Source organism: Dermacentor silvarum, chromosome 6, assembly GCF_013339745.2.
Source record: "Dermacentor silvarum isolate Dsil-2018 chromosome 6, BIME_Dsil_1.4, whole genome shotgun sequence".
Classification (NCBI taxonomy): domain Eukaryota; kingdom Metazoa; phylum Arthropoda; class Arachnida; order Ixodida; family Ixodidae; genus Dermacentor; species Dermacentor silvarum.
The window spans coordinates 70144661-70158106 of NC_051159.1; the positions used below are offsets into that span (position 1 = coordinate 70144661).

General features: G+C 43.1%; 1 protein-coding gene across 3 annotated transcripts in view; it reads right to left on the reverse strand.

Annotated features, from left to right (window-relative positions):
- The window catches only part of LOC119455562 (intermembrane lipid transfer protein Vps13-like), a 217944-nt gene that overhangs the window by 201459 nt on the left and 3039 nt on the right, over positions 1-13446 (reverse strand). For all 3 annotated transcript variants that reach the window (XR_007467503.1, XM_037716962.2, XM_037716961.2), the window contains exons 2-5: positions 11675-11761; positions 5676-5771; positions 3685-3786; positions 1516-1745 (exon numbers count right to left, since the gene is read on the reverse strand). Coding sequence is in view for 2 of the 3 variants with exons in the window: in XM_037716962.2 (XP_037572890.1) it covers positions 1516-1745; positions 3685-3786; positions 5676-5771; positions 11675-11761 (515 nt within the window). In the remaining variant the exon portion in view is untranslated. The remainder of the gene's footprint in view (positions 1-1515; positions 1746-3684; positions 3787-5675; positions 5772-11674; positions 11762-13446) is intronic.

Sequence of the window (13446 nt, forward strand, 5' to 3'; positions counted from 1 at the left end):
CAACACTCAGCGATTCAACTATGATAATCAGCCCCCAGGGCAGTAGGCGCTTTTTTTTTTTTTACCACCAATGGGTGCTGCGGATACCGAGCTGATGCACTGTGGCATACAATGAAGGCAAGGGCCTTTATGATGCATTGTGACAGCGTTTGGCCTCCGAGAAGTCACCCAGCACTCACCAGTGGCAGAAAAAGTGCCAGCTGCCATGAGGGTTGTTTATTGCGTTTCAATTGCTGAACACTGCACCTGCCAAATGCACACCAACCTATTTTCATTCATCAGCAAGCTTCCTTCTCATAAACCAGGCCCTCAGATCATGAGAAGAAAATCGGCATAAATGTAACCCCTTCAGGCTCGATAACCACATCTGTGCACAAGGCTTTTTTTTTTTGCCACTTCTGCTGAGTGGCGGCCAAGAAAAAGCAACGATCATTGAGATTTAGTTTAATTGAACACCCTGCCTTTCTTGCAATGGAATGTCAAACACTTTGGAATAAAGTTTTGTAAACGTGACACATTTATAGACTGTCCATAATTCATGCCTGAAAGGGATGGTATCCCTCAAATTAATCTCGCAATTAAGAGTACCATACAGTACTTCAAGTCCTTTATGCCTAAAAACCAACTGGATCGAAAATTAGAATGAAGTTGCTTTCCGGGTGAAGAAAGAAAAGGGGACATTGCTCCTCTGTAGTTTTTATAGTGTCAACGCAATTACACATTAAAAAAAAAATTTATCCGACATGTTGGTGTTCTACAGAACGCAAATGAAGCAGGCAGGTGGGGACATATGCTGCATCTATTGTCCCCAAGCCGCGAGCACAATGCATGAAATAAGAATAAGGCTCACGCGAGTTGAGTTTCAAATCCACGGCCCAACCGTTGGCTCTCTCAGCATGCATTGTTTATAAAACAGTAGTCTTTGCTTCTAGGGTAATACTTTCTTCCACTGCCATAAGTTGAAAATAGAATAGCCAGTTAAAATTACAAGATGCGACAAGCATCTACAGAAACATTCGGTTAGACATTTTTGTGCGTCCAGTTTCTCTGTACCATAACAATGGCTATGAGCATTTTAAATTGCTAATGCTACCACCGTCAGGCAGAAAATTACCCTAACCATATGACTGTGCAAAAGCGAATTTAATCATAAGAGCTCCATAGTAATCTGCAAGGTCGAAAAACACCGAAAAAAAGAAGTTACCATCCACCTGTTTTACTGCAAGCAGAACACTACAACAGGAAATGCATCTGAGCACAAAAGCATTTTTGCATTTCGCCCCTACTAAAATGCGGCCTCCACGGCCGAGAACGAAACTGCGACCTTGAGATCATAGAAACAAGTATTCTAGTAACTTTCTTAGAGTGCTCTGATGTTTTCTGGTGCGTTTTTTAGGGGTTAGAGAACTTGGGATTTTCAATCACCATTCAAAAAAAAAAAAAAATAGGTGACAAGTCCAAAATGTCACACTGGTACTCCTTTAACACCTTCCCAGGGATGGATTTTGCTCCCACCTTGTGCACAATCCTGGCAGACACATCAAGGACACACGGCTCCCACTCCTCATTGGTCGTGTCGAAGGACAAGTTGTACAGGGTGATGCCAAAGGAAAATGGGTGCTCGGGGATGGTGAAATTGTCTTCATAGCGGATGTGGATGTTGCGGATGCGGATCTGCAGGTTCTTGATGATCTGTGCCGCCAATTTCTCAACGAAGGTGTCCTGCTTTTCCTCTTTGGGCTTGTCTGCATATTCAACCATAAACAAAGTCAGAAAAATACTTGTTGAGGCTTATTACACAGAATGCATATAATCGAGGCTAGCTATCTACTAGCATAATAGAATACATATATTATTTAATATTATTGCATGAAAGAGTACCTGTATACCTAAGGGCAATAGCTACTTATAAATGGCTCCCAACATTCATAAACCTGTGGTTATGTATTTTGAAGCACTGATAAGATTTCGTCCATTTATAAAAAGGACAAAGCCATTAATTTTACTCAAACGTCTGCCCTTTATCTGCCATGTTGCTAGAAACAGCAAAATGTTGCCTTTCTTGTGCAGGCTTTTTCCCATGCTAACTTTTTCAAATACTTAATGACCAATAAATTATTTGCTGTTTATTTACCTGCACAGTAAATACTACCTACGATTCCAAAACCTACAATTGGTTCATATAGTTACAATCTATGCACAGCAGAGATGTAGGTACTATGTGCAAAAGTTCATTACATAAGGTGCGCCCAAAATGTGAAAGCCAACCTATAGTGAAGGAAGAATGATTGATTGATTGATTGATTGAGTAAGCGAGTGAGCAAGCGAGCGAGAGTTGCCATCATGTCAAATGATGGATACTTGAGCAGAAACAAAGTAATGGTCAATCGAGCTGCCTTGACAGCAGATATTTATGTGTATTCCGTGTGGAACTGCACTTTGACCATTTTGCATGTAAAAACAGAATGCCTCAGCCTAACTTTCTATAAAAGAAAACAGATATAAACACCTTGTTTAATTATGCAGTCATTCAACCTATGTCTCAACTTGAGAATGCATAGTGCAAGTTTAGCTCACACGATAGACCTCAATGTGACAAAGCGAGTACCGCCACCAGATAAATCAAACTAGCCAAATGAGGCATCCTCCATGGAGGGCGTGCAGGAAGTCGAATGGCAGCTGCATGGGATGTCAGCCTGGATAATCTTATCACGCAGGCATTGTGAAAGTGTCTTATCTTTAATGCTCCGAGTGGGCGTGAGGAGTACACATTGTCGACCGGTGAACAAGATGAGTGTTTACAATGATAGATTCACAGACAGGCTTACAACAAATGTTTACAGGTTGCAGCCAACGTAATATATCTTCTTTTATAATCACCTTACATACAATAACTTGAAAAGAATGGTTTCCTACTTGTATTTCCTGATGCAGATCCAGAAATAATGCTAGCCTAGGAGCTATCAGATTAATGTGCTTTCTTTCTTTATAACTAAAGTGCCGTATGTACAAAGTCAGCAATGTGCTGTAGAATATCGGTACTTACGCAGCTCCTTTCTCTACTAACATAGAAGGAAAGGCTAAGATGCTAAATAGGATAAATGAAAGTACTGTGACAGAGGCACTAGGAGCATTAGAAATTATAAAAATTTGCTATGAGGAAAATATTATGATGTCAAAGTGAAAAATCAGGAGTGCCACAGGGCAACAGTCATTTGAATATTTCTGTTAATGGAAGCTGGCGCAATTTCTATTACTGGTGTACCGCAAGGAAGTGTCGGTTCACCATTACCCTTCTTTTTTTCCTTTTTTGCCTGCAAGAAAATACTACCTGCAGGCAGGTGTACTACATACTACCAACTTCAGCGTGCATATGACACCAAAATGAAATTAAAATTAAATTAAATTCTGGGGTTCTATGTGCCAAAACCATGATCCGATTGTGAGGGCCACTTTTGTCTGTCTGTTATCCCTACCACCATGCCATAGTGCGGGGCTCCAGATTATTTTTGACCACTTGAGCAGGGACGTAGCCAGAAATTGGGGGGGGGGGGGGGAGCACCTCGGGCACCTAGCAACTCGACTTCATTTTTGCCTTTAGTGACCATTTAAGGTGTGGGAGAACACAATGCATAAAGGAAAACAGGTAACCTGTATGCAATAACAGGGAACAAGGTTGATTACCTCTCTCTGCCTCTTGCTGCTTCACCAGCTCGATTCGAGCAAGTTCCCGTTGCTTGGCTTCCCGCTGAAGCTTCTGCTCTTTGGCCGCATCATATTTCACTCCTAAAGAAATAGATAAAGGCAAAAAGACAATCACGCACCATTGACGATTCAAAATCTAGTAATACTTTATTGTTTTCTTTTTATGCTGCAATGGTCCCTGCAAAATTTCACTGACCTACACACATGATCCAAAAAAAGTACCTTTTGACCACTTTTTTTTTACTGAGTAGCCCAACATAGCCATGCATGAGAACCATAGGTCAAACACCCTTAACCATGTAATGCCCAACATATAATATATGCTATGCTGTTTTAATACCTCAAAATTCTGATTTAGACATGGGAAACTGGTATTTTGGTACGCTGGAGAGATTTCCCCAGTTGTAGATAGTTCAGCAAACCAATGACCATACTGATTAGGTTACAACTCAAATAACATTTCATAGTTTCTTTGCACAAATGTGCTCTCCATGGCCAGAAATAAAGTGAACAAGTTGTTCTAATTTTTCTTAATATGGAACTGTCTTTGGGCATTACAGGGTTAAAACATGCTGGCAACATGTGAAAGAAGACATACTGAACAAACAGTGCGGACAAACAGGACTTATGGAAGACGACAACACGGGAGCTAACTATCAGGTGGTTTAGTCGAAGGAACAGAAATATATACGGAAAAAAATATATACGGCAAAGAAGATAGCCAATGCAAAAAAAAGAAAGAAAGAAAACCTGCGAGTTATCAGGCGCCAAATAAGGCAAAAGTTACGGCCAGTCAGAAACTATCAGAAACTGAATCACATGGGCAAACTGAAGGCACTTGTGAACCAAGCAAAAATAAAGAGAAAGAGAGAGACAAGGAAAACAGACAACACATGTAAACGACTCATAACCAAAAAGACAACAAATACAAAAGTGAAGGTGACAATTGTAAAAAAAGCATGGCGAGTGACAACGTGCTTAAATATTCACACGGATGCTAGTTGCCAAGAGATAGGATCTCCTTGTCATGCCGTAAAACAGCCTGCATACTAACGCATGTGGAACCTCTCTGTTGAAGAATAGACGCTCCCCAAATCTCATGCACTGCTGTTTCCAATATTTGCGAATTCAAACGATGAATGTGACTTTATGAGATTCCCCTGGCCTGTAGAAAAAAGCTATGCAGAGCAAACTGGAAGGTGTTTAAACGACAGGTTGCGTGAACATTCTAACTCGCTAAGAGTCACAACAGGCAGCACCTTGGCTTTTCATGGTAACGCATGCAGGCGTTCGCTTCCGTTTGATAAGACCTGTGCAATTCACAAATATTGCGAACAGCGAGCACATGAAATTAGTGAAGCATGCATCATTCAAAAGAGAGGTTCCGCGTGTGTTAGTCTTCCGCAAGTCTTTTACTACCTGACAAGGATACCCTATAACTTGACAACTACCATCCGCATTAATATTTATGCACATTGTCACTTGCCATGCTCCTTTCTTTACCATTGTCACCTTTACTTCTGTTCTGGTTGTCTTTTCGGTTACTAGTAGTTGTTTGCAAATGTTTTCTGTTATCCTTGCCTTTCTTGTTTTTCTTTGTTTACAAGTGCCTTCAGTTTGCCCACATGATGTAATTTGTGATAACCAGCCAGCGGTAGGGCTTGCCTCATTTGGTGCCTCATAACCCGCAGCTTTTGTTGTTTTCTTGATGCTGTCTATCCTTGTTGCTTCCTGCCTTTTTTTTTTCTGTATATATTTCCATACTCTTGAATAAACCACCAGTTGATAGTCAGCCCACGGGCTGTCGTCTTGCGTAAGCAGTGTTTGCCTGCGCTGTTCATTCAATATGTCAATGTTCAACCAACTAGCCCAAATCAGCGCTCGCGTGAAAGACAAGCTATCAAGATTTACATTCTTCAACTTTTGAATTAGTGTGTGCAGAGAATGGAGCGTAGAAGCAGAGGACTTACCTGACTTTGGAACTATGACCATGTAGATGCCTTCCACCGTGGCAGAATAAGTAGCACTGTATAATGACTGCCATGGAATCTTCAGTGTGAGCTTTTCTGAAAAAGCATGAAACGTAAAGAAAGTTAGCATGTGTGCATGCTTTCTTTACTGCAACCTGAAATTGCCACTCAAGCAAGCATGGCTATATTTTTGGGGCAAAAAATAGTGTGCATACCTAAGTCCACCTCAGTAACACCATCAGAAAATGCCTTCAATTTTTGAAGCATTACGCGTTATGCACATAATTCTGTACACAACATACAGAATTCAGCAACACCTGAAACGCTTTAATACTGTGGAATGTTCATGAATATGAAAAGTCGTGCACAAAGTAGAACAAAAAGGTACTGTGAAAAAATGGCACCAGGGCGAGCAAACTGCTCCGGGTGCAGTCTGCTGAGCGGCGGCTGTGCTACAATCGCCACTCATGCCTTTGTTTCCTCCTTGGCTCATAGCTGAATGCAGTAAATGTCTGCGCTCGGGGCAGAGAATGGGCCGATGAAGAGGGAGATGTAATGACGCCAGCAACAACATTCGAGAGGCGATGCCTCCGCATAGCTTAGAGTTGCTGTTCCTAATGTGATCATTTGGAAACACTCCGCTGGGCTTCTTTTTTATTTATTTATTTCAATATCTACATTTGCCCAAAAGAAATACAGTAGGGGAGGGTTACATACAAAGGATGAACAAATCACGCTAAAATAATGAAGTCAAATGCTGCGGTTCAAAAGGAAGTGCATGACCAAAAAAAGAAGAAAAAAGAGCGTCACAGTGGTTGCTTGAAACGTCATGGATAAGGGGACAAAGAGCTGCATCAAAAATAGCATATAATAATACAAAGAATATATATATATATATATATATATATGAACAAGAAGAAAGGGAACCGAGAGGCCTGATTTTATTAATCATATCATAGGAAGCCAACAAAAAGACACCAAGGACAACATAGGGGAAATTACATTACTTGTACTCACTAATTTAAATAAAGAAATGATAAATAATGGAAATTAAAGTGGATGAAAAAACAACTTGCCACAGGTGGGGAATGATCCCACGTCTTCGCATTACGCGCGCGATGCTCTTACCATTGAGCTATTGCAGCGCCGTTTTCCCATCCACTTTCTGGGGTATTTATGTTTTGCTACTAGAACTAACCCTAGGAGCGTTAGCCAGCACTCACAAACCTTGGCGGCAGATGTGGAACATCATTTTAGCCGCAGGTGTTACGAGTACGTGATCTTTTTCGGTGAAGGCAACTGGTCAATAAACCCACATATGCTACCTGAAGGCATCAATGTTGCCGGATTCAAGACCCTCGTGGCTCAGAGGCTATCCCTCAGCTTATGGTTGAGTTCACGGTGTCTCATGCCGTTGCTGTGCTACAGTGCACCAGATAGTGCACAGCTATTCTCGCACCAAGTAACACAAGTAGCACATTTCCTTTCGCCCTTACCTCTACGACAATCACACAATTTAAGATTGTCGAACAAACTTCACCTTCATGTTTGCTCGTGCAAGTACATCGGAAGTCACCCATCTACTATGCAATGGATGCTGCACTCCAGACTCACATTAAAAGGATTCCTGACAGTAACGAGCTTAGACCATGATGCAGACACACCTCGAGGGTGTGCAACTCGGGAAGCAGAGAACCTGTTCATCAGCTGTTGGTGCTCAGGCCTTGAGTCATGTCACCCACAGATACCAATCAGATCATGCTGTTGTCCTCAGCAAGCCACAGGAGCTCGATGGGCGGGGTTGTCGCGGCACCCCACGGCGGCCGCTGCACTACGCTGCAGGCGCAGCTACATGCAACTGCAGTGGCTAACTATGTGCACGACAGGGCTGAAATGTGCGCTTGCGCTCATGTGCTCCAGTCTGGCCGGGTTATGTGGTGTGGACCAGCTTTGTCCTGCACCAGTTTGACCAACGGATAGTAGCCATATCCAAATTGTACATGCAATAGCTCAACAGGAAGCGAAGTCTGCCAAGAAATCTAGCCAGGAACGGCCAGGAGAAAGCGTGCGCTGGCAAGCGTATGTGTGGTCTGACCTTAAGTTCCACGTGGTTCTGGGCTAGTTGAGTGTTCAAAACTAATATAAATTGCAGGACCCAATGTCTATGACACTGATAAGCCATGTGGCCAAAGTTTAATTCCTACACAGGCTGGCGCGGCCAAGCGCTTACTTCAGCCTGTTTATTAAACTGTGCCAATAAACATTTCACCAGTTGTGTTTGACACAATGTCACAACAAGCTCCTTTGTAAGCTCAGATCATTTATTACTGATGTTAAACTGCTAGATTGGCTAGCTGATTATTTGCACACAAGGACTCTATTTCTAGCTTTTAATAATGCGCAGTCATCTCATGTCAATTTAATCTCAGGAGTCCTCCAAGGCTCAGTACTGGGCCTTGTGTTTTTACGCTTATAACGTAAGTCGCCGGAGTCACCAATGTCTGCACTATAAGCGGTACCGCACTATAACCAAAACAACCAATTTTCAAGCCCTGCACGTATGAAAAACATGTAGACCAAGCAGCTGCGCGTATCCGAGAATCGAAGCGTGCGACTGGGAGTTTTGCATTCGTTTAAATTTACGAACGTTGAAAGGTTAATGTCCAAGTACCCACGATCTTCGCATGAAGCAGACAAAGTAATAATTAAAAAATGTCTCAGTTTCGCCCGAAAGGCGAAGCATCAATTGTGATAGCAAATTAGTAGAGAGCTATAAGGAGTAGGGATAGTAGTTTTATCGGCTGCATAAACTTGACACATTCGCTTACTAACTAAATTAACAAGCATGGCGTCAACGTGCACAAGCAAACATGAATAGACTCAATGACCGCAGACAGCCACTGTCAAAATGCGGGCGTGAGGAAACGCGGCTGCCGCAGCAAGCGAAGGTTCGTGCGGTCTATCGCTTTAACGGAAACTGAGCGGCGTAAGCACAGCGCATACAAAGGTCAGAGCCGTGTTGGAGATCGCTTTCAAGATACGGTGCGCGCGACAACACCGACAGCCGGCACAGGCGCGAATGCATTTGTTGGAAGAATAGAAGCCCCCCCCTCCCTCCCGTGCTGCCTTCCCACTTTGCTCCTTTCACCTTTCACGTGGAAGATTACGTCACCAGTTCCCCTTGCCCCGGTTGCAAGATACGCATTTGGTGCTGCAGCACAGCCATCCCCCCCCCCCTCTCTCCCTCCCATACCCCCACGGCCTTTCGCGCGATGGAAGTCGCGTTTGCTCTCAGTTGTGTGTTCGCTCTCCGTGAAGGCGCGCGCGTCCCCCGCGGGCTTTCACTCGCACATACGGCGCGCGGCGACAATTTTATCGCTCTTGGACCCATGCTCCACGTCTCATGCTCCTACTCCGCATTGCCCTCGTTGGTCTCCTCCCCCATCGGTGGGTGCCCCTCGTTGAGAAGTGTGCTCGCTATTGCCCTTGTCGGCGAGATCTTTCTGCGGAAGCCGCATTATAACCAGTATTTCGTCTCACGCAGCTGCACTGTAAGCGGTATGCGTATACATGGAGTGCTATGGGAAAATTAACGGGAGTCTGAAAAGACCGTACTATATCCGGTCCTGCACTATAGGTGGTTACGTTATAAGTGGTCTATACTGTAATTTAATTTGTCGCAGATATTACCACCATTTCTCACCTTCATCCCACGCAAATCTGTCGTCACTTCCTAGCCTAGCCTACAGACGTAATATTGAGCGCACTATCCTGCTTTATAACATTGGTCAATGAACTTCATCCATAAATGCTCCCGTTTTGTGTTGTAAATCGTACTGAGCCATGTATTCAACGCACCCACCCACTAAATATTGTTGCTCTTAGGTCATATGTAGATTGTTTTAAGTTGTTTTTTTTCCGAGCACTATTGAGCAGTGGAATAATCTAGAAGGCCCTGTGCATGACTTGCCTCTTGATGAGTTCGTTAAGCATTTCCATGTTGTATGATTGTATATTACTCTTTGTTCTTGTTACGTATACTGCAGCACAATCTGTATTCTATGTCTTATGTTTGCTTGTAGTAATCTGTACACACTTCTGCTATGCAAGATGGCAGTATTTGTAAATAAATAAATAAATAAATAAATAAACAGTACGAAGACGCACACTGATCCAAACACCCTTCTTGATAGATTGGCCAATAGCAGCCGCGTATGGGAATCTTCTATATGGAAAAACATGCGAGTGTGAAAAGAGCAAAGATAAGGCTTCTCTTGAAAGGAGAGTGTTTTGAGAAAAAGGTGTCCCTATTCTCCATTTGTGAGCCCCACGCTGCGCACTAGTGCAAAATTTGGCCGAGATGTTCACAGCAGCATATGCTATCCGCGGACTGTGTTTTTTTCATTAAGAAACACAGTCCGCGGACACAGGACCCCTTTAAAGTAACAATTGTTTTAGTTCAGTAGATGCATTTGATAAGTTTCAATAATCGGGCGAAATCACGCACTGCATATTTTATGTTAGTTGCAGAGATAATGTTCCCTTAGTCAGCAAAAACAGTGTTTTCCAGAAATCGCATTTAAGTGTTCAGTTGTAAACCATCAAGCCCAGAATTCATTAGGGACATAATTTCCCACATCATTTACCAGTCATTGCTTTGCAAAATCCTTCCTGGCAATTGCTCTAGCTCTTCTCTTTCGATTTTTGTTGAGAAATTTAACGAGGCACCAGTGATCTTCATGGGGCTCGTCCTGGTATGTGCAGCTTGACCACATTGTTGAAGCACGGTAGCATACAGGCCTCCCCAGAATCTGCACTCTTTCTTCGGGTTTGAAGAGAAATTAGGTATTCTTGTCTTCTGGTGTTGCATGCGAACATGACAACTCTGTTTGTATTAAAATTTTTTAGATAATTTGAACTCGGATGAAAGAAATTGCTGATGTGCAAACAAGCACGCTGCCGCCAATAGTCAGCAATGACATTTTCAGTGAATATAGAAAGTTTTTAAAAGCTAAAGCCAGTTATCAGGCCACAAATCTCATTTGCAAAAGCAAAATAACTACTTTTTGCATGCCCCTAGCTCCTCTGAAGAAAGAGTTGTATCAAATCGCTATGACGCCAAGATAATTATTGTAGGAAGGGGGGGGGGGGGGTGACTTTGGTGCCATGTTTTAAGCACATTTACTACTAATTTAATACTAATACTACGGACATAATCTTCATTGAATGCAATATTTTTGTAGCAAAAAAAAAACATTTTTTGGAATGAATTGCCTACCATCCTTACTTAATGTATGCTAATAATTGTCATCATAATTGAACATTTCAGTTATAAGAATAGTAATCATGTTTTCAATTTTGATATGTTTGGTCATCCAGCAAAAACGTGTCACCACTCAAAAAACAATGCTTAGTGCACGGTGGTTCTAACGAGTGTGAGCACTCGGAGAAACTCGTGCGACTACACCCACTCAGGGGCATAAATTGAAGTCGCCATTCTGCAACACCGGCTGTTTTACAGACTGCCATGAGATGCAAGACGGTTCACCTTCCAAGTCCCGAGTTTGCTCAGTACAAAAACATGCGAATACTAAGGTAATGTTTTGTGCTAGATGCCCATTTCAGTTTTCATGTGTCTACAAATCTCACCTGGCGTAGCATATTGTAGCTGCTAACTATGGGTTCAAATTTTTCAGTGTCTAACAGACAAAGTTCGACAACGCTTACAAAATGTCACACGTCAAACTGCCACCATATTGTTTTCTTTTTTATTTATTTTTACAGAAAGAAATGCCAAATTACAGACAAAAATAGGAGTGCTGCCCTTTTAAATTATTTCACATTCACTATAAAAACTATGTTTCAAGAAAAAGGAGGGAGTGGCAAACAAAAAAGGGGAGAGAGGGGGAGGGGAGGTGACACGACAAGCAGCCACACCAGGTGTCAGGAAGCCGAGTGACACCAATGCTATGAAATCTGTTTGGTGGACCACAACATACCTATGTGACCATATGCGACACGGAAAGGTAGATCAAGATCATCAATGGCACTTTGCTTGATGTCCAGATCTTTCAGATTGATGTCTCCTGCAAAAAGACAGACACGAGCATTGGTATTGCTTTAAAAATTTGTTCCAAACTGGTACAAGATTGAAAATATTTAAAGGGCAATTAGTCAGAGCTGCTTGCCACTTGAGCACCAGAATTTGTTTTCCTTATAATGGTAGAACCAGAGCTTCAGCAGCCTAAATGACAAAGGCATTTCCCACAGATCTTCAAATACCCATGCCGTGTGAACCGAAACCTACCTGTGTATTTCCCAATTTTATCAGCTCATCTCATTCTCTGCAACCCTTGACTATGCTTCCTTATCTTTGGCTTCAATTATGTTACTGGGTGACCACTTATGTGTTTTAGTTCATCACGATTTGCCTAGCTCAGATAAAAAGAATTAAATTATGGGGTTTTATGCACCAAATCCACCAGCTGATTATGAGGCACACTGTAGTGGGGGACTCCTGAATAATTTGGACTACTGAACTAAAATATCCCCCACAACCGTTTGACTATAAACCAGACATCAAACATGTCAAAACCAATTCTCAAGAGAATCTGACCTCAGGTTCTTCAGGTATAAGAAAGTTCAGTTCAGGTGTAAGAAATACATAGCGTGGTTCAGGCAACCACAAAGAAATGCCAGGCACAGCCTTGTGATTACCTTCGAAACGTAACCGATACATGAATATATTGTTACGAAGGTGTGGGTTTATTTACAGGTGATGATAGATGAGAGCACATGAAGGGAGCAGCCGAATGCGAAAACCAGTCCAGTACAATCAACCGCCCAGTTCAAGTGCGCGCTCCACACCATCTCTGTCTTCTTCTAACCTCCGCGCGTTTCTGCTACATTTTCCCCGGGGGCAGAGGAAGCTCGCCGAGCGAGTTAAATGGGTCGGTGATAATACTGCTTGAAGCGAGCCACATGAACAACTTGTGTCACGCGCGATCGCCGATTATTTGCAGTCACTTGGCCGACAACGTAGCTTACGTCACTTAGACGAGCGAGAATGACGAAAGGTCCAGAGTAAGTGGCGAGAAACTTGCAGTACAGCCCTTTTTTGCGAACTGGTGTCCAGGCACCGTAGAGGCTGTTGCTGTGGCCTTGTGAGGACAATGTCCTCAGACGGGAGAGTTGCCGTGCTTCTTCTGCACAACACAAAGTCTGGGCGATGGACAGGTCTTCATGATGCTGGAAGGGTAGGAGAGTGTCCAGAAAGCTCCATGGATTTCGTATGTAAAGCAAAAAGAACGGCGCATATCCAGTAATTTCATGCTTGGCAGTGTTGCACGCGTACGTAACGAAAGGCAAGACGGTGTCCCAGTTTTTGTGGTCAGTGTCGACATACATGGACAGCATGTTGGTAAGGGTGCGATTTGTCCGCTCAGTGAGATCATTAGTTTGCGGGTGGTAAGGAGAGGAATGCCGATAAGAAGAACCACAAAGCCGCAGAAGTCCTTCAACGACGTCGGCAGTAAATTGCCATCCACGACCACCGATAACAACCCGTGGAGCACCGTGACGCAAGATGAAGCGGTGCAGCAGGGAGGAAGAGACATCTGCTGTGGCAGATGTAAGGGCCGCTGTTTCCGTATAACGAGTTAAGTAATCCACGCACACTATAATCTACCGGCGGCCAGATGATGTCTTCGGGAGTGGTCCAAGCAAGTCAATACCAACTTTTTCAAAATGCGACGTCGGTGGCATGACAGGT